Source organism: Rutidosis leptorrhynchoides, chromosome 1 (genome assembly GCF_046630445.1).
Source record: "Rutidosis leptorrhynchoides isolate AG116_Rl617_1_P2 chromosome 1, CSIRO_AGI_Rlap_v1, whole genome shotgun sequence".
Taxonomy (NCBI): domain Eukaryota; kingdom Viridiplantae; phylum Streptophyta; class Magnoliopsida; order Asterales; family Asteraceae; genus Rutidosis; species Rutidosis leptorrhynchoides.
Genome location: NC_092333.1, coordinates 407,098,103 through 407,121,562, shown reverse-complemented (window position 1 = coordinate 407,121,562; position 23,460 = coordinate 407,098,103). Strand labels below are relative to the sequence as shown.

Genomic DNA, 23,460 nt, shown 5'->3' with positions numbered 1-23,460 from the left:
ACTAATTTAATTTGTTGTGAATTTACTTACGAAGTTTATGTTAATTTCGAAGAAATCAATTTATTATGGAAATAATATCTTATTAACAACTTTGCCAAATACTAGCGGTATGAATATTAACATCGACAAAGTATCCTCCAGTCCAAACTTCCTGTCCAACTCTCAATTATTTCTCAAGACAAGGATAAACAATTAGCATGTTACGTCGAGTCTTTATTCAATAATGGTTAGCTAAAAGATACGTTAATCTTTACTTGTAGGCAAAGTTGCTTGACGTTTTAACACTACAAATTTGTTTCTTTGTATCCACATTTTTAATGCATGCATTTGAAAAACAATATATAAGAGCATTAGGAGTCGTTCAGTGTTAAATCTCAGTGTTAAATTTAACACTGAATTTAACACTAATGCCAAAACAGGAGAAATCGTTCAGTGTTAAATCTCGGTGTTAAATTCATTATTTAAATACTTTTAATATTATTAAAACAGAAAAACAAAGAAAGAAAAAAAAGAAAAAAAAAAAACAAAACACAGCGTTATGTAGGCGACGGTGGTGGTTAACGGTGGCAGATAACGCCGATTTAACGGCGGGACGGAGTGAGGTTTTCCACCGTCCCCACCGTTAAATATTGTTAACGGCGAAAATTGTTTCCCACTCCTGGTGCTCTAACGCGTTTTATTCAAAGGTCCATGAACCAATCTACAGGTATGTTTATTTGGATGAAATTAGCCGAATGATAACTGAAGTTTACTTTCTTCTAAGTATTTAATAAACTAGTTAGAGTTTATTTTATATTTTATAGGTTTTACTTTTTTCATAACCTATGTTTAAGCGTTTATTCTTTAAGAGTTTATTGTTTTTATAAGTTATATTTTTATATTTATCAAATGAAACTTATTACTTAGAAGTTTGTTAAATTTATAAGTTCAAAAACACAATGTCTACAAACAATCTAAAACGTTAATAACCTTTTTTCAAAGTATTTCCGACAACATGCAAATGTTTTACCATTTTCCGGGTAAATTTCTTTTCAAAATTTACATATGTAAAAACTTATGTTAAAGGCATCTACTTAAGTACCATCTGTACATTCACACGAGTGACCTATATTGATATAGCGTCAAATCAAATACTCAATATAAATACAAAAATTTCAACATCACAAATTCAGGAACTTTGCATCTTTTTATATATCCTATAGAAGCTATTTTCACGTCTAAATTCACATTTTCGTTTTATGAAATTTAAAAAATAAAAATGAAAACGTTTTGTATTGTCCGTAAAAATGCAGTACATCAATAATCATAATCAATCATCAATAATTTCATAATAATATCTCAATTCCATTAAATTAAGCAAACTAATCATCGAAGGAATCCAACAGGCAAACATCTGACTTTTCAATAATAATTAAGAAGTGGAGGTGGTAATAATCCATTCTTGATTAGCAAAAATAGATCTACACCTATAGTCGTATTAATTAATTAACTAACTAATATTTACATAATCCTAATCAACTATCACTAATACGGACTATTAGTTACGTACTACTCTAACTTGATAATCAGAAAAAATCAAACGACGACATTGGACAGCCAATGTAACTCGATGACGATGTCGTTTTTTGATTCGGGATTACAGGCGGCGTAGCTGACCGTATCAACGCAAAATTTAATCCGTTAAAAAACGGTTGGGTCTTAATATCAGCCGCTCCACGTTTCGACCCGAGCCGACTTTCTGGATCCTTATCAAGCAGTTTCGATATCAAATCACGCGCTTGTGTTTCGCGCGAAGAGACCGAAACAGTTGGGAAGTTAAGTGGTTTTTTTACAATGTTACGCAGCGTAGCTTCATTTGATACACCCGCAAACGGAGTACAACCGTAGATCATTTCATAAATGAAAATCCCCAAAGCCCACCAATCAACGGAGTTACCGTGCGAATGGCCAGAAGCCACTTCCGGTGCCACGTACTCATGGGTTCCGACGAACGAACACGACCTAGCTGTCACTGGTTCCGCTACGAACAAACGATTCGCAGCGGAAAAAGAATTAACCTTTTTTGACCGAAAGAGTTGACTTGGAAGACAAGAAAATGGGTTAGATGGGTGACGTGGCACTGACGGAGAGTAACAAGATGAAGATGAAGGTTGATCTGGTGATGATGAAAAAGATTGAGATTGAACGGCTGGGATTGCATCAGAGCATAACGATAGGTCAAAATCAGTGAGCATGATATGACCGTCGGATCTGACCAAAACATTTTCAGGCTTTAGGTCTCTGTAGATGATGCCAAGCATATGCAGATACTCTAGAGCTACCAGTACCTCTGCAGCATAGAACCTAGATTTCCAAAAAAATAAAATAAAATCAATAATTAATAAATTATTTTTTATTTTTTATTCCTTCGTAAAAAACCACAAAACGCAATGGCAATATCGTAAATTTGAACATTAGTTAGTTACGTGTAGAAAGTTATGGTTAATTAAAATTTAATAAAGGATAAAATTATACTACAGTAAATTTCATTTTAGTGTCACATTCTCGTTCTCGGGAATTAAAATTTGATAATGACGTAATCGTTGATCTGGTAACAACGATTTGAAAGCTAAATCAGACAAGCTCCATTAATAGCAAATTTGTGGTTAAAATTTAAAAAAAAGAAATTAAAATAGCACTGTATTCAAAATCAGTAGAATCCAAAACTAGTTTTAAATTTGCACAAATCAGGATATAGCCAAAAAAAAAAAAAAAACAAATTAGAGAAGCGATTAATTAATTAATTAATTAATTAAATTAATACGTACTTTGTGGCGTATACAGAGAAGCGTTTGCGCGGTTGTTTATGACGTAAGGAATGCAAATCACCACCGGAACAATACTCCATTACAACACATGAAAAATGTGAAGCTTCAAATTGAGCATACAACGACGGCAGAAAAGGATGATCAAGCATATTTAATATCTTCTTCTCCGTAGCAGCTCGCTCAACTTTTTTCTTCAACGCTAAAACTTCTCGATCAACAACTTTCATTGCGTAATAGCAACGATTCACTTCAACGTCGTCGTTTCGTAACCGACATAAATAAACTTTACCGATATCACCGCTTCCAATCTGACGAACTAAACTAAAATCTCTAAAACTTAAACTACTGGTGTTGTTGTTATTTGTTCCGTCGAATCCTTCACTGCTGCTTCGTTTTAACGTCATTGACCGAATCGCTTGCCATGACGATTCCGACGACCGGTGCGGTTTGATGTTCACATTTTCCGGCGAGTATAACGGACGAGACGGCGGAAGGAGATCTAATGTATCGAATGATAAACGGCTGAAGCTAGTGTAGCTGTCGGTTGACATTGAGCTAGTTGAATTTACCGCCGTTTCGTCTGCAGAAGCTTCTGATGGAGACGAGAACATTATTTATCGGTTAATTGAAATGGCAAAATTAGGGTTTCCGTACTGTGGTAGATAAAAGGAATTAAAAGGATTCCGTACGGTTATAAGTTGCAGGTTCTTATAAATAGAGAAAGAGGGATGGGGATATGGGGGAGGTGAAAATATGGTTAACTTTTTTGGGGGTTTTATGGGAACGAAGATTAATGTGACACGGGAGGGGTAACAGTAGTGGCACGTGCTGAAGGGTAATTAGTGACGTAGATGGAGGCTTCGTGGCACGTGCTGATCGCACGTGGCTGATAAGAAGAGTGTTGCTTCTCTGTGTGTCTTTCCTCCACTTTCTGTATAACCTAATGCCTACTAAGGTCCTATATAGGCATCAGAAATTTCACAAGATGGTGTTTCCTAGAAACTGCAAATTAGAGGTTATTACTGTATTTGATATTGAAATTTAATTATTTAATGTAGTTTTTTTTTTTTTTTTTTTTCCTCACCAAAAAACAAAAACTATATTACCAAAGATAGAAGATACAACTCGAGACGCACAACCCTATAACGAAAACATCAAAACTACAACCTACCTTGAAAAACCAACCAAAACCTAAAACAAGAAGAAAATCAAAGATGGAGAGCAATCATCATCAGTCGACGCGATTACAAACCATCAAGAGCTTAAGAAGTGTAAGTAATCGATTCTGAATGAGTTTCATTACATCAATCGTACCCAATATATACAGCAAGGGTTGTAATCTTTTGCTATGTAAACTAGGCTACCATATCTTTTCTATGTATAACAAAGTTGACTTAAGATAGTTTCTATACATATGGTAAACTAAATATAGATAATATATGCACAGTTGTATATCCGCTAACACAGCCCCTCAGTTTGAGCGGGAAGGTGAGCGGACGTTCAAACTGGTCCTGAATTCTTCAAATAGTACCCGAGGCAAACCCTTAGTGAAAATATCAGCAATCTGAAACCGCGTCGGAATATGAAGAACACGAATTTGCCCACGCGCAACTTTTTCACGAACAAAGTGAACATCCATCTCAATGTGTTTCGTACGTTAGTGTTGTACGGGATTGCCAAAAAGAAAAATGGCACTAACATTATCACAAAACATAATAGTTGCCTTAGATATAGGACAACATAGTTCCAACAGAATATTGCGAAGCCAACAGGATTCAGACACGACATTTGCAACACCCCGATATTCAGCTTCCGCACTTGAGCGAAAAACAGTAGGTTGACGTTTAGCAGACCACGAGACAAGGTTACCACCTAAAAACACACAGTACCCGGACGTGGAGCGTCGTGTATCGGGACAACCACCCCAATCAGCGTCGGTATAGGAAACTAAGGATGTGAGCGATGTCTTTGTTAACTGTAAACCATGAGATATAGAACCACTAATATACCAAATAACCCGACGCAAGGCTTGCATATGACACTCTTTTGGATCGTGCATGTGTAGACAAATCCGTTGAACAGCATAAGAAATGTCGGGTCGTGTGAAGGTTAAGTATTGTAGTGCACCGGCTAAGCTTCGAAACTCTGTCGGGTCTGAATAAGAAGGACCATTCGTTGAACTCATTTTACCATTCGTGTCGACAGGAGTTTTCACGGATCTGCAATTTGACATACCAGCACGAGTAATAATATCATCGGCGTATTTTTCTTGACTTAGGAAGAGTCCGTGTTTATTACGAGAGACAGAAATGCCCAAAAAATAACTGAGAGGGCCCAAGTCCTTCATGGCAAACTCATTGGCAAACAAAGACAATAAGTTGACACGTAGTGAGTTCGAAGATGTTACTGATATAATGTGGTAGACGTAAAGTAAAAAGTATGCGGTATCTTGTCCATGAGTATAGACAAAAAGCGAATGATCCGAGCGACTATGAATGAAACCAATAGATGAGGCAAAGGTGGCAAACCTTTGGTACCATGCGTGAGGCGCTTGCTTTAACCCGTATAAGGAGCGTTTCAATAAACAAACATGATCCGGTTTAGTGTTATCTCGAAAACCGTATGGTTAATACATGTAGACTGTTTCTTTGAGGGAGCCATGTAGAAACACATTTTTAACATCGAGTTGATTAATATTCCATGATTTAGACAGTGCAATAGATAAGACGAGTTGTATGGTAGCCGGTTTCACGACCGGACTAAAGGTTTCATTACAATCAATACCAACCGTTTTTGAACGCCCATCACCAACTAATCTAGCTTTGTACCGTTCAAGTGACCCGTCAGATTTCATCTTATGTCTAAAAATCCACATACTATGAATAACATGCATGTTAGGTGTCCGCGGAACAAGTACCCAAGTTTTATTATCCATTGAGGCTTTGTATTCATTAAGCATGGCCATGTTCCAATTAGGATCGGATAAAGCTTCTTTAGGAGAGCGAGGAATAGGAGAAATGGTGGTGAGAGAGGATAGATTGAATTGAACTTTAGGTTTAGAAATACCGGACATGCTACGAGTGGTGATAGTGAGAGTAGGAGTGATGTGGCGTGGGTATACCATACACAACTCCCTAAATTTATACAAGATTCAAATATCACAAAAAGCACGCACAATCTATCGAGCACTTAAAACCCGGTTGCTATAGTACTTAATGCAAGTATTCTTATCAAGTTCGTCCCGATAGAGCGGTGTAGATTATGTATTTGAAACTAATAGTTATCCTAGGGGTTTTGTTTGATTGGGGGGTTTGCGAGAGATTTCAACTAACAACTAAATTTTGCAATAAACAAACTAAAACTTAACAAATAACAAGTAGCAAGTAATTAAGAAATGAGAATTAATCAATATGATGGAGACTGTTCACTTATCTAATCCTCTTTATGCTTAGATGGCCCTTATTTTCCCCAAATTGTTATTACTTAAGTTGTTTAAACTAGTAGATATTCTTAATCTAATTTTACCTTGAAAATTCACATAAGCTTAGTAACACAAGATCAAGTAATGTATGAGTTGATTATTGAGATTATGCCCGGGTTAAAATCACTTAAAACCCTTTAACCATCAAAGTCACCTAAGATAGTCAAACACCACTATGATGAATAAATGTCAATTGAAAACCAACTTAGTCTAGAAACACAATCACTTGAAATTCCTATTCTAGTTGTCTAGATCACCAAAGGTGTTGAAGCACAAATTGATTCACTACTAAAATCACTTAAAGAGCTACTCAATTCATGTAATCAAAGTAAAACCAATATCAAACATAGCAATGGACCTCATGGCTAACTCCATAACACTAGCTCATGTATTTTCATTCAAAACAACTTTCATTCAATAGATTAAGGGCACATCTCATGCATTAAAGATTCATAGATAAGCAAACACGAGAGATTTAGCTACTCATAGCAAAGATTACACTAGCAACAATCATAAAAGCATCAATAAACATCATCTTGAGTTATTACAAGCTAAGATTCAAAGATTAATGATGATAAACAAAGGTTACAAGTAAAGATTAAACTTAGATGAAGATAAAGTAAAGATTACAACTATTTGATTCAAAATATGAAAGGGTAAAGTTGAGATTACAACCCATAACAAAAGAAAGATCTAGTACTAATGAAGATGAAACTTGAGCTTGCTTCCTCCAAATCACCTTGGAACTCTAATGGATGATGAAATTAGGGTTTTGTGTGTGAAATTCGGAGTAAAAACTGCAGCTCTCTTGCCAAATGACCTATCTTATTCTATTTATAGTGGTGAGAAAAGTGGGCTGAATCAGCGTCAGGAGTGCCGCTTTTAGCATAGGTGCGGCGCTCTTGGCATCAATCTGGTGCGGCGCTCTTGGCTTTGGTGCGGCGCTTTTGGCCAGTAGGAACGATGCTTCTGCCTCTAAAGAGCGACGCTTCTGCTCACTGTGAAGAAATTGAGACAAAACGTTGGTAATTGTGCTGCTTCTATGTCAATTGCGGCGCTCTGGGCTGTGCTCCTTAGTCAGGAGCGGCGCTTTTGATGCTGTTTCCTGCACTTGTCATAATTTTGCAATTTTTGAACATTTCTTGGCCAATTTTACACCAAGTTAGGCATTTTGCCTTCGTGTAACACCCAAATATTTATGGTACAAAGAGTTATAATGATGTACGTATAGTGGGTAAAGCGTAGTTTAAATTTAAAAGCTGACTGTCTGATCTGAGCTTAGTGCGCGCCGCGTACCTTTAAGAGTGCGCTCAGCGCACTCACCTGACGACAGTTTTCTGTCTTTTTCTTTTTGAATTAAATGATGGGCATTTTAGTCATTTCACTTGGGGCCGGTTTGGAGCCTTCAAAGCTGATCCATTAATCATCTTATCCTCATTTCTACACCACAAACACTCTCATCTTCAACCCTAGAGAGAGAAGAGGTTTTAGAGAGAGGAAGCTTCATTTGGGGAATAAGGAGTTGGATTGTCACCAAAGCTCGGGTTTTAAAGTTGTTCATCTCGTTCACGGCTACGTTGTGGTAGTTTTGGTAAGTTCAAACTCCGAATTTCATTGTTTGATTTTGATATTGAAGTTAGGGTTTGAACTTAAATTGTTAGGAAACCCATTTAAACTCTTGAAGTGAGTGTATTGATGCTAGTAATCGGGTTATTGGTTGTTGTTGGTGGATTTTGGGTTGGTGAATAAATTGGCCATGATTAGGACTTGTATTTGGGTTTAATCACTAGGATTAGTGATTATGAAAGTGTTAGAACCCATTTTGTGTATTTGAAAGACTAATTTTGGAAATGAGTCAAAATTGGGGTTTTGGGTGATTTTGAGAATGATAAGTGTTCAACACTTATGATTGGATTCATTTAGCATATTAAGACCATTTTCACTTGTGTTAGTGATTATTGGTTAGTTTGGGCGCGTTTTTGTTTGGAAGTGCAATTGGTCGAAATTGCACTAAGTGTCGAATTGAGTTGGTTTGTAAATCTACTCTAAGTGTGTTGTTGTATTTTGTGATAATGGAATAGGTACATTCCATCGGCGAGTTGCGGATTATTCGGTAGCATTTCTTCAAGGCGACAAGGTGAGTGGAATGATTATACATGTTTGTATATAATTTATTTACTTGTACGAGATTCGATGTGAGTTTTAAGTTCGGGCGATCGATACTACATCGGGTTAATATATGATATGGGCTTAAAGTTCGGGCGATCGATACCATATCATTATGTGTGGGTGTAAAGTGTGGGTTTTAAGTTAGGGCGATCGATACCACATTTTGCGTGACGGGTGGGTTTAAAGTTCGGGCGATCGATACCACTCCGGGGTTAGTGTTATAATTCGTTTTGCGCTAACGGATGTTGGGAACACCGATGGGAATTTCGAAGTACCATTCCTTTGTACTATTGGTTAACCATGGTTATGTATTTGTAGTGTAGCATTTTATATTATTCGAGTTATATATGCTATTGTTTGTGCTAGCTTGTGGTCTTGGAGATTTAGCGTTATACCTTGCGTTGGTATGTCATTTAAATTGCTAGTGTGTATGAGGTAATTTTGTATGTGATTGCAAGTAAGTAGGTTATATATGTATGTGTATAATTATTGCATTCACTAAGCGTTAGCTTACCCTCTCGTTGTTTACCTTTTTAGGATCCGGCTTGGATAAGGGCAAACGTATTCGATTGGATTAGTGGCTCTCGCGGGTTTTAGCTTTTTGGAAGTTCGACCAAGATTTGGGTAGTTTAACCCCAAACACCTTGCTCTAGTGACGTTTGGCAATTAAACTTTTTGTGGTCGAAACTCGTATTTCGTACTTAATGGTATTTTGGGCATATGTGGGCCCCGTGATGTAAAAATCGTTTTATCATTGATTCGTACTAGTTTTACTTATACTAATATGATGTGAAAAGCAATTCGTCTAAAAATGATGGGAAGTGTTAGATCTTTTTACGAAAATGGAACATGTTGGACAGGGGGCTGCCAGGCCCTGTGCGCGCCGCGCACACGTAGGTGTGCACGCCACGCACCCTGCCTGGGCAGGCCTGCTTCGAAATTTTTTTATTTTGTGGTTTTGGTTGGTTAACGGGTTGGGGCGTTACAAGTGGTATCAGAGCATGGTCTAAGGGATTTAGGTGACTTGAGATAGGTGCCTAGACTTAGACTTTGGTGTGTGCTTATTTGTGCGGGACTTGTAAGATTATGGGTCGGGACGGGAATTCGGTCGATGTCCTAGTTTATGGGTGGACTAACGTTTATATTAATATGCGGATATTATTAATATATTTTGTGTTTGTGTTGGTTTATATCATTGAGCAAAGCGGTCGTGGTACTAACGAGTGGGTACGGCGTGTACGCGTAATAATGACTAGCTACCATTTTTACGGGTGCAAATCGTATTTGACAAGTGATGTAAGACGATTGCCAAGCAAGATGAGTCGGGATTGTACGTATGTTTGTATTCGGTCGTTACTTAATTGATTGCATTCTTTAGAATGAAGACGAAAGATGGATGCGGAACGAGTGAACCTATTCATGAGGGGAATGATGAGTTAACATTAAGGATTGAGGCGAAGTTCGAACTCTATATCTTGATTTTTGCCGACAAGGTTAAACAAGTTCTCCAAGAGTCGTTCGAAGGAATAGTGGCCGAGATGGTCCGAGACCAAGTGCCTAAGGTCGTGAAGGAAGAGTTAGAAAAGAGGTTTCCTAAACCTCGAGGTGACGAAGGAGCAACTATGGGGATTGAATCTCATGCCCCAAAACTTGGTGATCACTCTTTGGGAAAGAGAAAGTTCGAATCAAGAAGTGACCCTAGTACGAAAATAAATAATGCGACCGAAGGTGTAGGAAGCAAAATGAAGAAAGCGTCAGTCACTAGTATGCCTAGATGTTACAATTGTGGGGTGAGGGGCCACAAGATTTGGGAGTGTACGATACCGAGAGGTGATGACGTGAGGTACTACAACTGTCGTAAAGAAGGACACCGAATGGCGGAGTGCCCCGAGTTGGTTAGAAATCAGACGAAAAAGTTGGGAGGTTTCGTGCATACGTGTTTTACGTGTGGGGAACAAGGACATTTGGCAATGGAGTGCACGGGTGTACCGTCAAGCACGATCAAGTGCTTTATCTGTCGGAAGGAGGGACACCGAAAGTCGGAGTGTTCCGAATCGTTCGATGATCGAATTAAGAGGTTGGAGCACGAGTATTCGACGATGAGCAATGAAGCGCGGGAGCCCAACGATGTTACTTCAGGTACTATTACTGTGTTATTGTATGTTGTTCGTTAGTAATAACATGCTGTGTGTTTGTAAGTCTTAGCTAAAATTTATTTTTCGCTGGGGATAATCTGTAGCGAGTAGACGGTATACGTTTATGGTTTCGGTTTGCACTCATTAGAGCGTATGAGTAGTGTGGTGCCTTGACTCTGTTGTGCGAGTCTTTGGATGCTTAGGCATTTGGTTGGTATCGGGTCGTTAAGCTCGCTCGAGTGAGACCCTTAAGGTTCTGATGGTGTCGTACGTATTATTGTTAAGGGGACATTCCTAATGGAATTACCCTATGGTAACATTTGGATCCACGGACGAAGGGCGTAAGACTTGGTGCAACCAAGCATTCCTTAGTGTTTGAGAAATGTTTCTACTAAGTCATAGAAATGGGCTTTGGTGTTCGGATGTTAGAGCGTGTTCGCTTTCGTGTTGAAGTTGATGAGCCATGAGGTTCGTCGGGTGGATGAAACCCTTGAGATCAAGTGTTTGGCCTAGATGAATGTTGGTAATGGAGTCTACGGGACGCAACGTTAGGTGCCTCTTTCATACCTACTGGCGTGGTGTTCGACTCCGATGGTGTTGCGGTTACATTGTACTTAGGGTACCGGGGAGAAACCCTTATGTACATGAGTGACTAGATGGAATTCGACAAGCTAGAGCAATCATAGAATTGCAAGTTTTAAGTTTGTGTAATCGTGGTAAACTCTTCATTCGAAGTGTTTAAGGATGGGTTAAAATCCTTAGTATGAACAAGGTTGGGTGACATACATATTAAGAAATGCAAGACGAGTGAACCTCGTCTCTCTTTTAGGAGTTAGGATAATGCGATTTAGCGCATTAGTTGTGGGATTAGTTGTCACTCTTTCGTGAGAGTGATCATGTGTTTATCGTCTGGATTTATTGTAGAAGACGAATTCGTGAAAATTCGAGGACTATGACCAATGAGGATATTGGTTGTGTATGTTGATAAGTGGTCATTCCACGGGATGCTATTATTCGACGATGCGTTACGGAACGGAGTTCTAAGTGGGGGAGTTTGTACTCTCGCACGAAGGTGTTCTAGTGTGGTGATATTTGGACGATGCTCGTATGGATTCGAAGCTAGTGTTGAGACCTACATTGGTCGATTTTGGTAAAAGTACGGTTTGGAATAAATTGTACTTGTGGTTTTTAGGTTTAAATTATCACCGAGGTCGTAATGTGGTAAGTCTCATTGTGAGATAATGGACGTGTTCGACGAGCGAAGTAAGATCCCTCGGTTAAGGGATGTGCGTGCCGGATTCTCTTCTAGGAAATTATTGTGTGCCTATGCGCAATATGGGTGGTTCTTGGCTCGATTGTGTTAGCCGTGTGGTTACCTTTGGGAATAGCGTAATGGGACTTTGAAAAAGGGTACGATGCCTCATTATCGTATACTTTGGGTGGTAGTTACAAAATGGCCATATTGTGTACTACAAGGTGATTACGTGTATGTGTTTATTTGGGGTTATCTCTAGGTTGGTCGCGTTTGACTAGTGATAGGTGATGAGCGATATCCGGAAGGAATAGCTCTTCGTTAACCACTCTTGGTAGTGATTGATGGTGAGCAGTTTTCGGAAAGAACTGTTACATGTAGGTTTATGATGTTAATTGCCCGTATGAATTGTGCACATAGCCGTTTCGTGCACATGGTGGTGAGTAATAGCCGATTTTTACTCACACGTGGTAATAGTGATGCGATAGCCGTGTTTCGCTCACATATTGTTAGTAGTGTTGCAATAGCCGTTTCTGCACACTAAGGATATATCACAATAACCGTTTTCGTACACCTTGAGTTTTGTGTGAAATAACCTTCACGTAGTTAATATTGAGAACTATTGGTTGTTTCGTACGCCAATGGTGGGGTCGTAAGGATCATGTTCTGTGATTAGTGATGCGTTAGCCGTGTTTCGCTCACATGTTGTTAAGGGTGTGACAGTAGCCATTTTGTACACCTTGGGTTTTGTGTTGCCATAGTCGATTTGGACGTTAGCGTTTTTGGTCGCTTGCTTACGATGTTACGATAGTCGCGTACTAGCCGTGTTTGCGCACTACGGGGGATGTTAAGTGGTAAGTGTTATCCGTTTGGATTCGCTTTCATATTCGGTCTTCATCGGTTCGGGTGTTGACTTTATTGTGGTTGCTACTAGCGATGTACTTGGTATGGTACGCTAGGAGTTGATATCTCGGTAAGAGATTGGTTGAGTTTCCCGATGTGAGGGATTGAGCAAGTTCTGGTGCTCGAACTTGTGGATTTTTAATAAATCGCGGGTGACGATTTGGTTGTTAATGGTGACTCTTTGAGAAGGATTTGCCTAGAGGAGTTGGAAGAGTACGTGGCGGTCTCGCGTATTCTAAATGATCGTTAAAGACTTCGGATGTTGCGTGTATTGCACGTTTCGGAAGTGTGTATTTAGTTATTGGATCAATCTTCGGGTTAATGTGTAATGTGGTGGAAATCGGATTGTAACGTTCGTTAAGGACCATAGAGTGCGGTTCTGGGTGGTTAAGTGACGAGGATCACGAGGACGTGATCGATTCTAAGTGGGGGAGAGTTGTAACACCCAAATATTTATGGTACAAAGAGTTATAATGATGTACGTATAGTGGGTAAAGCGTAGTTTAAATTTAAAAGCTGACTGTCTGATCTGAGCTTAGTGCGCGTCGCGCACCTTTAAGAGTGCGCTCAGCGCACTCACCTGACGACAGTTTTCTGTCGTTTTCTTTTTGAATAAAATGATGGGCATTTTGGTCATTTCACTTGGGGCCGGTTTGGAGCCTTCAAAGCTGATCCATTAATCATCTTATCCTCATTTCTACACCACAAACACTCTCATCTTCAACCCTAGAGAGAGAAGAGGTTTTAGAGAGAGGAAGCTTCATTTTGGGAAGAAGGAGTTGGATTCTCACCAAAGCTCGGGTTTTAAAGTTGTTCATCTCGTTCACGGCTACGTTGTGGTAGTTTTGGTAAGTTCAAACTCCGAATTTCATTGTTTGATTTTGATATTGAAGTTAGGGTTTGAACTTAAATTGTTAGGAAACCCATTTAAACTCTTGAAGTGAGTGTATTGATGCTAGTAATCGGGTTATTGGTTGTTGTTGGTGGATTTTGGGTTGGTGAACAAATTCGCCAGGATTAGGACTTGTATTTGGGTTTAATCACTAGGATTAGTGATTATGGAAGTGTTAGAACCCATTTTGTGTATTTGAAAGACTAATTTTGGAAATGAGTCAAAATTGGGGTTTTGGGTGATTTTGAGAATGATAAGTGTTCAACACTTATGATTGGGTTCATTTAGCATATTAAGACCATTTTCACATGTGTTAGTGATTATTGGTTAGTTTGGGCGCGTTTGTGTTTGGAAGTGCAATTGGTCGAAATTGCACTAAGTGTCGAATTGAGTTGGTTTGTAAATCCACTCTAAGTGTGTTGTTGTATTTTGTGATAATGGAATAGGTACATTCCATCGGCGAGTTGCGGATTATTCGGTAGCATTTCTTCAAGGCGACAAGGTGAGTGGAATGATTATACATGTGTGTATATAATTTATTTACTTGTACGAGATTCGAGGTGGGTTTTAAGTTCGGGCGATCGATACCACATCGGGTTAATATATGATATGGGCTTAAAGTTCGGGCGATCGATACCATATCATTATGTGTGGGCGTAAAGTGTGGGTTTTAAGTTCGGGCGATCGATACCACATTTTGCGTGACGGGTGGGTTTAAAGTTCGGGCGATCGATACCACTCCGGGGTTAGTGTTATAATTTGTTGTGCGCTAACGGTTGTTGGGAACACCGATGGGAAATTCGAAGTATCATTCCTTTGTACTATTGGTTAACCATGGTTATGTATTTGTAGTGTAGCATTTTATATTATTCGAGTTATATATGCTATTGTTTGTGCTAGCTTGTGGTCTTGGAGATTTAGCGTTATACCTTGCGTTGGTATGTCATTTAAATTGCTAGCGTGTATGAGGTAATTGTGTATGTGATTGTAAGTAAGTAGGTTATATATCTATGTGTATAATTATTGCATTCACTAAGCGTTAGCTTACCCTCTCGTTGTTTACCTTTTTAGGATCCGGCTTGGATAAGGGCAAATGTATTCGCTTGGATTAGTAGCTCTCGCGGGTTTTAGCTTTTTGGAAGTTCGACCAAGATTTGGGTAGTTTAACCCCAAACACCATGCTCTAGTGACGTTTGGCAATTAAACTTTTTGTGGTCGAAACTCGTATTTCGTACTTAATGGTATTTTGGGTATATGTGGGCCCCGCGATGTAAAACTCGTTTTATCATTGATTCGTACTAGTTTTACTTATACTAATATGATGTGAAAAGCAATTCGTCTAAAAATGATGGGAAGTGTTAGATATTTTTACGAAAATGGAACATGTTGGACAGCGGGCTGTCAGGCCCTGTGCGCGCCGCGCACAGGTAGGTGTGCGCGCCGCGCACCCTGCCTGGGCAGGCCTGCTTCGAATTTTTTTTTATTTTGCGGTTTTGGTTGGTTAACGGGTTGGGTCGTTACACTTGGGTGGACACTTTGGCACATGAAAACAGCCCCAACGATCATCAAAACCGAATAAAATGAGGTCGATATTGCGTAATAAATATATCTAAATGGAGCAATATCAAACCCCCTACATTTGAACCTTGCTTGTCCTCAAGCAAGCAAATCGATAGAAGAAGGTTTGGAGAGACTGAATGTTTAACGATTAGAGCCAAAGTGCAATGTAGGCAACAAGTGATACCTTTTGAGAATGTGCAACTTGTTGGCTATAATGAACTCCAAAACCTTTTAAAATTGCCGAGGACCAAGCATTCTTCTACTCTCCTTCTTCTACTAGTGGCATGAGCATAAATCAACGCTTTCATAATCTTCAATCACCACCAAATCAACAACAATTCAAACCTAGGTCTACCCGAAATAATCATTCCCCGGTCAAGATCAACTACATCACCTAAGAGGCCATCAAACACTAAATCATCAATCCTAAGGTTTATCACAATTAACACTTTGACCTCCTTGACCTTGACCAAGTATGTAGGATTCGCGGGATATCCTTCAATCAAGCCAAAAACCAACGCTATTCACAATATAAGCAAATTCACCACTATACAAACAAGGTGACATAAAATATAGGCAACAAGCTCAAATCACCATAAAGCTCACAAAATGTACCCAAATTGAGAATGGGTCATGAAAAATCATCAAAATTACCGTTCGCCAAGAATTCCTTCGTGTAAAAAGCATATGTCCCGAAAAGTATGATCCTTTAGTCAACCCCGCGATGGCTATCCCTCTTCCACCTCCATGCTCCCAAAACACCTAATTTTTCGTCAATTCCAAATATGATATCGTCAATTCCAAGTTTAGGGTTAAGGTGGGTGCGCCAAAGTGTAGGGGACTGGTTACCCCTATCTTTATGGTCAATGCGGGCATAGGATGACCGGCACTCATCAAGCTTTCTATCACAACTCTATGGTTTCTCTCATAGTAGGGCGAAAGCATTGACGGAGGTTCGTGGAATTAGGACCCCACGTGGCCAAAATAAGAGATCCATCAATTCCAAATTTTTGGGCGGAATTTGAATTCCTTGACGAGCGGGTGTGAGCCACTCAGGAGTGATAAAGATGAAACCTTTACCACCCGGGTAGGGAGACTTTACTCCCTAAGTGAGACAAACTTAACTTGGGAGACTTTACTCCCAAGCTTGGAACAAAAACTTGACTTGAAAGACTTTACTTTCAAGTTTGGTACCCGAGAGGACTTGGAAGACTTTACTTCCAAGTGTTTGTTTTTCTACTTCCCACATAACAAGCTTTTATGCTTATTTTAAGAAATGGTAGGAAGTAGTTACTACCTTTCCGTTAGTTGAAAGATCAACGGGGTGCCATAGCTTTTGGCTATGGGTTGTGTTGTCTAGCAACACTAGCACGAAGCCATTTCTCTTCATCAAGAAGATAGCACACGTTGAAGCTCGGTGGCTCCTCTTCCCTCGGTATGATACATCGGTTGAACCATCTTGAAATGATGAGACAACCAATATCAATATGAAATAGTGTGGATTAGGAAGTGTCCCACACCAAGTAGTACGAAATTCGGAAGACTTTACTCCCTACCAAAATGGATGGACTTGAGTCATCCGGAAGTGCTAAAGCACGAAGCTTTAAACACTTAGTTTTTGAAGCAATGTGCATGAAAGACTTTAACTTTCAAGCACAAGTTTGATTTTTTCTTTTGATATTAACATTTGGAGCACAAAATCACATGAAAAGTGAAAGACTTTACTTCCACTTGGTATTACAGTTGCCAACATAAGGGAAGACTTTACTTCCCCAAAAATTTGAAGCACAATGGAAAAAAACTTTACTTTTTCCAAAAAGTTTGAAAATTTTCACAAGTTTTAACCATTTTAGATGTTTATGATGTAAGTTAATGTAATGGTTAAAAACTTGTTCCAAAAATTGATCAACAATGCAAGTTTTAGTCTTTATAGAGTGTATGTGATAAGTTTAACCCGAAAAAGTTCAAAATGACCTGAGATTTACTCTCCCCCTACATTTGGTTTGATGCAATGCCCTCATTGTATTAAACGAAAGAATATTTAGAAAATTGAGGGGCATTTTGAATAAGAATAGAGAAGAGAAGAGAAAATAAAAACCGGAGTAGATCAATTGATCTTTGTTGTCACCATTCGAGAAACTTAGTCACCAAATTGCTTGCATGTTGTTGCACCACTTGTTGAGCCAAAAGAAGGAGCCAAGTTCATATGGCATTCCCTACAATTGAAGTATGCTCACAAGGTACAAGAATGTGCGGGGCCATACTCGGGTGAGTATGAGCGCCCACAATAAACCCACAACGATCCAAAAATATCAAGCAAGCTATACCAATAACTACCGCCATAATGATACATAAAACCAAACAATCTACTTCACCAATATCACTTGCAAATGATAGTTTCAATGCTTCACAAACAAACACAATATAAAGATAATGATAACCACATCATACATGCACAAATCAAATAATCAACCATCATGACAAAGTTATATCAAACACACAAACATCCATAGATAAAACAAACATCACGATCCTAGAGAGTATTAAGTTATTACATGCCACAATCAAATTCAAATTGTTTTATCCGGGAAACACATGCCCTCCAGATCCAAATACCATCATTCAAGACACAAGTCAAATTGTTTTCAAACTCACCACGACCACCAAGCAATTGTTCAAATTTCTTCCCAAACCAACCGCCTATAATTATTACAAACCAACAATTCAAATTAAAAGTTTCACAAACAAACAAACACCAAATGTTTTCACCAAAGCAAGAGTTAAGGGAGTGAGAACACAACCATAAAAGTTACCACCAACTATACCCTCCTGAGTAAGAGCTTCCGGATTGGTCCGAATTCGGGTAGTCATAATAGTTTGGCGGTGTAGTTTGTTGATTCGGATCTTGTGGTTGTTGGTTCCTTAAGCTTTCGAAGTAAGCGAACTCCTCGGCCCTCCTATACCCTTCGTTTGGGTCATAATCAATGAAAGGTTGAGTCCTTGGGTGTTGTTGATCATACGAGACATAAGTAGGAGCAAATGGTTGTGGAGCATTCGGGTCCGCACGGCCTAGTTGACTACAATGGACTTGCCATTATGAAACCGCGCGAAGCCCCGAAAAGTGATAGCTCGCCTCGTATGATTGATTTTGTTGGTTGATGTTGATTTGGTCGAATTGGTTTGCAATCCAAGTGGGATCATACTCGACCGGGACACCGCTACCTTGACCTTGAGTTCGACTACTCTCATGCCTAGCCCTTTCCTCTGCTTCTTCCTCGGCTCTACCATAATCAAACCATTTTCTCATAATCTTGTTCATGTCCCGCTTAAGAATCCTACCCCCTTTAAAATCCACATAACCAAATGAAGCCATTTCCCCGGGCGTGAACCTTGAAAGATCGACCCTCAAATACTTTGCAATCTTTGTAACAAACACACCACCCACCGTACCCTTTTTTGCTTTTGACCCCGTCTTGTAGAAAAGATAATCATCAACTACATGAGGAACATGAATGTGTGTCCTATGGGAGATTTGGCGAGTAAGCCAAATGTCTAAATAAGACATCTTTTCATTGCTGTTGAAACAGTAGTTGACCGTATTGACAATGAATCATGCTATTGTCCTCAAGTCATGGGTCCTAAGGGTGTTAGCTACAGTTTTATCCGGGCTAAAGACTCCAGAACTAATTTCGTGCCAAGCTGTAGGGTAATTAAAATCTTCAGTGTTGAGGATCGGAATGTTGCAATTCAAAAGGTAGTCCCAAAGGGCATCGGAATCTCTAAATTTGGAGTAGATTCCTAAGGCTCTAACGAATTGGAGCATGCTCATTCTCCTTTGTTTTCCCCCCAATTGAAAAGTCATGTAGTTTTGATCAGTAATGCTTGACATCGTAAAGTTTACAATTAGGGTGGAGGCGAACTCTAGAGTAGGGACGACGTAGACGGGCTCATTATACCTAAAAATCGGGACTCAGGGGTTGATTCTCATGTTTCCATACTCAACATCAAAAAGTCGTTCAATCTCATCCGTGAAACCACCCTCGTCTAAAAGGGACCAATCAATTGCTTTCCCAACGTAGAAAGTCTCCTTAAGCCTAATTGCTAAACCATCCCTAAAGCGTGGGTTAATTAAAATATGCTGTAACCAAGGGTCCGTGGAGAGCCTTTAAATATCCTCGGGAATCTGAGGCATTTCCTCATCCTCAATTACCTCAGTATCCTGAACTAGTTTCTTACCCCTGCCCTTAACACCGATACTCTTTTGACGCTTTCCACTACCTGAGCCACCATGCGACTGTGTTGGAAAATTAGTCTGCATGTCAAGACAACAAAGAGAAACATTGTGGAGAAATACAAGTTAGCATACAATAATTCACTTTCAAACTCTAATAACAATTTCCAAGTTGATTTCCAAAAATTCACAATTGGTTTCATCATATAAGACATGTGCATGAATAACAAACATGAATGAAACAATTGCATTTAAACATGGCGATAAGTGAAATCAAACATAACCAAAGACTTAGTGAACTTCCAAACTTTTACAAAAAGTTGCACATTTAGCTCATGCAATGAATTTGTCAACAACATGTAGCATCATAAGCTAAACATGCAATATATTCAACTATTAAGCTCCTCTTGGTCAAACAAGGTCAACATGTGAAATGTCCCGTTCTTATTGATTAAAAACGTTCCATATTAATTGATTTCGTTGCGAGGTTTTGACCTCTATATGAGACGTTTTTCAAAGACTGCATTCATTTTTAAAACAAACCATAACCTTTATTTCATAAATAAAGGTTTAAAAAGCTTTACGTAGATTATCAAATAATGATAATCTAAAATATCCTGTTTACACACGACCATTACATAATGGTTTACAATACAAATATGTTACATCGAAATCAGTTTCTTGAATGCAGTTTTTACACAATATCATACAAACATGGACTCCGAATCTTGTCCTTATTTTAGTATACAACAGCGGAAGCTCTTAGTATTCACCTGAGAATAAACATGCTTTAAACGTCAACAAAAATGTTAGTGAGTTATAGGTTTAACCTATATATATATATATATATATATATATATATATATATATATATATATATATATCAAATCGTAACAATAGACCACAAGATTTCATATTTCAATACACATCCCATACATAGAGATAAAAATCATTCATATGGTGAACACCTGGTAACCGACATTAACAAGATGCATATATAAGAATATCCCCATCATTCCGGGACACCCTTCGGATATGATATAAATTTCGAAGTACTAAAGCATCCGGTACTTTGGATGGGGTTTGTTAGGCCCAATAGATCTATCTTTAGGATTCGCGTCAATTAGGGTGTCTGTTCCCTAATTCTTAGATTACCAGACTTAATAAAAAGGGGCATATTCGATTTCGATAATTCAACCATAGAATGTAGTTTCACGTACTTGTGTCTATTTTGTAAATCATTTATAAAACCTGCATGTATTCTCATCCCAAAAATATTAGATTTTAAAAGTGGGACTATAACTCACTTTCACAGATTTTTACTTCGTCGGGAAGTAAGACTTGGCCACTGGTTGATTCACGAACCTATAACAATATATACATATATATCAAAGTATGTTCAAAATATATTTACAACACTTTTAATATATTTTGATGTTTTAAGTTTATTAAGTCAGCTGTCCTCGTTAGTAACCTACAACTAGTTGTTCACAGTTAGATGTACAGAAATAAATCGATAAATATTATCTTGAATCAATCCACGACCCAGTGTATACGTATCTCAGTATTGATCACAACTCAAACTATATATATTTTGGAATCAACCTCAACCCTGTATAGCTAACTCCAACATTCACATATAGAGTGTCTATGGTTGTTCCGAAATATATATAGATGTGTCGACATGATAGGTCGAAACATTGTATACGTGTCTATGGTATCTCAAGATTACATAATATACAATACAAGTTGATTAAGTTATGGTTGGAATAGATTTGTTACCAATTTTCACGTAGCTAAAATGAGAAAAATTATCCAATCTTGTTTTACCCATAACTTCTTCATTTTAAATCCGTTTTGAGTGAATCAAATTTCTATGGTTTCATATTGAACTCTATTTTATGAATCTAAACAGAAAAATTACAGGTTTATTGTCGTAAAAATAAGTTACAAGTCGTTTTTGTAAAGGTAGTCATTTCAGTCGAAAGAACGACGTCTAGATGACCATTTTAGAAAACATACTTCCACTTTGAGTTTAACCATAATTTTTGGATATAGTTTCATGTTCATAATAAAAATCATTTTCCCAGAATAACAACTTTTAAATCAAAGTTTATCATAGTTTTTAATTAACTAACCCAAAACAGCCCGCGGTGTTACTACGACGGCGTAAATCCGGTTTTACGGTGTTTTCGTGTTTCCAGGTTTTAAATCATTAAGTTAGCATATCATATAGATATAGAACATGTGTTTAGTTGATTTTAAAAGTCAAGTTAGAAGGATTAACTTTTATTTGCGAACAAGTTTAGAATTAACTAAACTATGTTCTAGTGATTACAAGTTTAAACCTTCGAATAAGATAGCTTTATATGTATGAATAAAATGATGTTATGAACATCATTACTACCTCAAGTTCCTTGGATAAACCTACTGGAAATGAGAAAAATAGATCTAGCTTCAAAGGATCCTTGGATGGCATGAAAGTTCTTGAAGCAGAATCATGACACGAAAACAATTTCAAGTAAGATTTCCACTCGAAATAAGATTGTTATAGTTATAGAAATTGAATTAAAGTTTGAATATGATTATTACCTTGTATTAGAAAGATAACCTACTGTAAGTAACAAAGGTTTCTTGATCTTGGATGATTACTTGGAATGGATTTAGAAAACTTGGAAGTAAACTTGCAATCTTGGAAGTATTCTTGATTTTATGAAACTAGAACTTTTAGAATTTATGAAGAACACTTAGAACTTGAAGATAGAACTTGAGAGAGATCAATTAGATGAAGAAAATTGAAGAATTAAAGTGTTTGTAGGTGTTTTTGGTCATTGGTGTATGGATTAGATATAAAGGATATGTAATTATGTTTTCATGTAAATAAGTCATGAATGATTACTAATATTTTTGTAATTTTATGAGATATTTTATGCTAGTTGCCAAATGATGGTTCCCACATGTGTTAGGTGACTCACATGGGCTGCTAAGAGCTGATCATTGGAGTGTATATACCAATAGTACATACATCTAAAAGCTGTGTATTGTACGAGTACGAATACGGGTGCATACGAGTAGAATTGTTGATGAAACCGAACGAGGATGTAATTGTAAGCATTTTTGTTAAGTAGAAGTATTTTGATAAGTGTCTTGAAGTCTTTCAAAAGTGTATGAATACATATTAAAACACTACATGTATATACATTTTAACTGAGTCGTTAAGTCATCGTTAGTCGTTACATGTAAATGTTGTTTTGAAACCTTTAGGTTAACGATCTTGTTGAATGTTGTTAACCCATTGTTTATTATAACAAATGAGATGTTAAATTGTTATATTATCATGATATTATGATATATAATATATCTTAGTATGATATATATACAGTTAAATGTCGTTACAACGATAATCGTTACATATATGTCTCGTTTCGAAATCATTAAGTTAGTAGTCTTATTTTTACATATGTATTTCATTTTTAATACACTTAATAATATATTTACTTATCATTTAACATAATTAACCAAGTGTATCAATATCTTAATATTATTCATATGTACCTAGTAAGACATTGTTATAACGATAATCGTTATATATATCGTTTTCGAGTTTCTTAAATTAATAGTCTCATTTTTATGTATATAACTCATTGTTAAAATACCTAATGAGATACATACTTATAATAAAATCATGTTAACTATACATATAACCATATATATGTCATCGTATAGTTTTTACAAGTTTTAATGTTCGTGAATCACCGGTCAACTTGGGTGGTCAATTGTCTATATGAAACCTATTTCAATTAATCAAGTCTTAAAAAGTTTGATTGCTTAACATGTTGAAAACACTTAATCATGTAAATAACAATTTCATTTAATATATATATATAAACATGGAAAAGTTCAGGTCACTACAGTACCTACCCGTTAAATAAATTTTGTCCCAAAATTTTAAGCAGTTGGAAGTGTTGACGTATCTTCTGGAAATAAATGCGGGTATTTCTTCTTCATCTGATCTTCACGCTCCCAGGTG

The 23,460-nt window shown here is 37.7% G+C and overlaps 1 protein-coding gene across 1 annotated transcript; it reads right to left on the bottom strand.

The window, feature by feature from the left end:
* Nucleotides 1-1,514: 1,514 nt before the first annotated feature.
* Nucleotides 1,515-3,513, bottom strand: LOC139871657 (protein kinase PINOID-like). The gene is made up of 2 exons (XM_071859378.1): nt 2,808-3,513; nt 1,515-2,343 (listed from the first exon to the last, which is right to left on the bottom strand). Exons 1-2 carry the CDS (start codon nt 3,416-3,418, stop codon nt 1,566-1,568), a joined length of 1,389 nt encoding a protein of 462 aa, XP_071715479.1. The 5' UTR covers nt 3,419-3,513; the 3' UTR covers nt 1,515-1,565.
* Between the last annotated feature and the right edge of the window lie 19,947 nt (nt 3,514-23,460).

Bases quoted from the DNA above. Each gene is read 5' to 3' on its own strand.
- LOC139871657 (XM_071859378.1), bottom strand. From the start codon at position 3,418: ATGTTCTCGTCTCCATCAGAAGCTTCTGCAGACGAAACGGCGGTAAAT. The intron at 2,344-2,807 runs GTACGTATTAAT...TTGGAAATCTAG, and splicing joins TTCTCTGTATACGCCACAAA to GTTCTATGCTGCAGAGGTAC.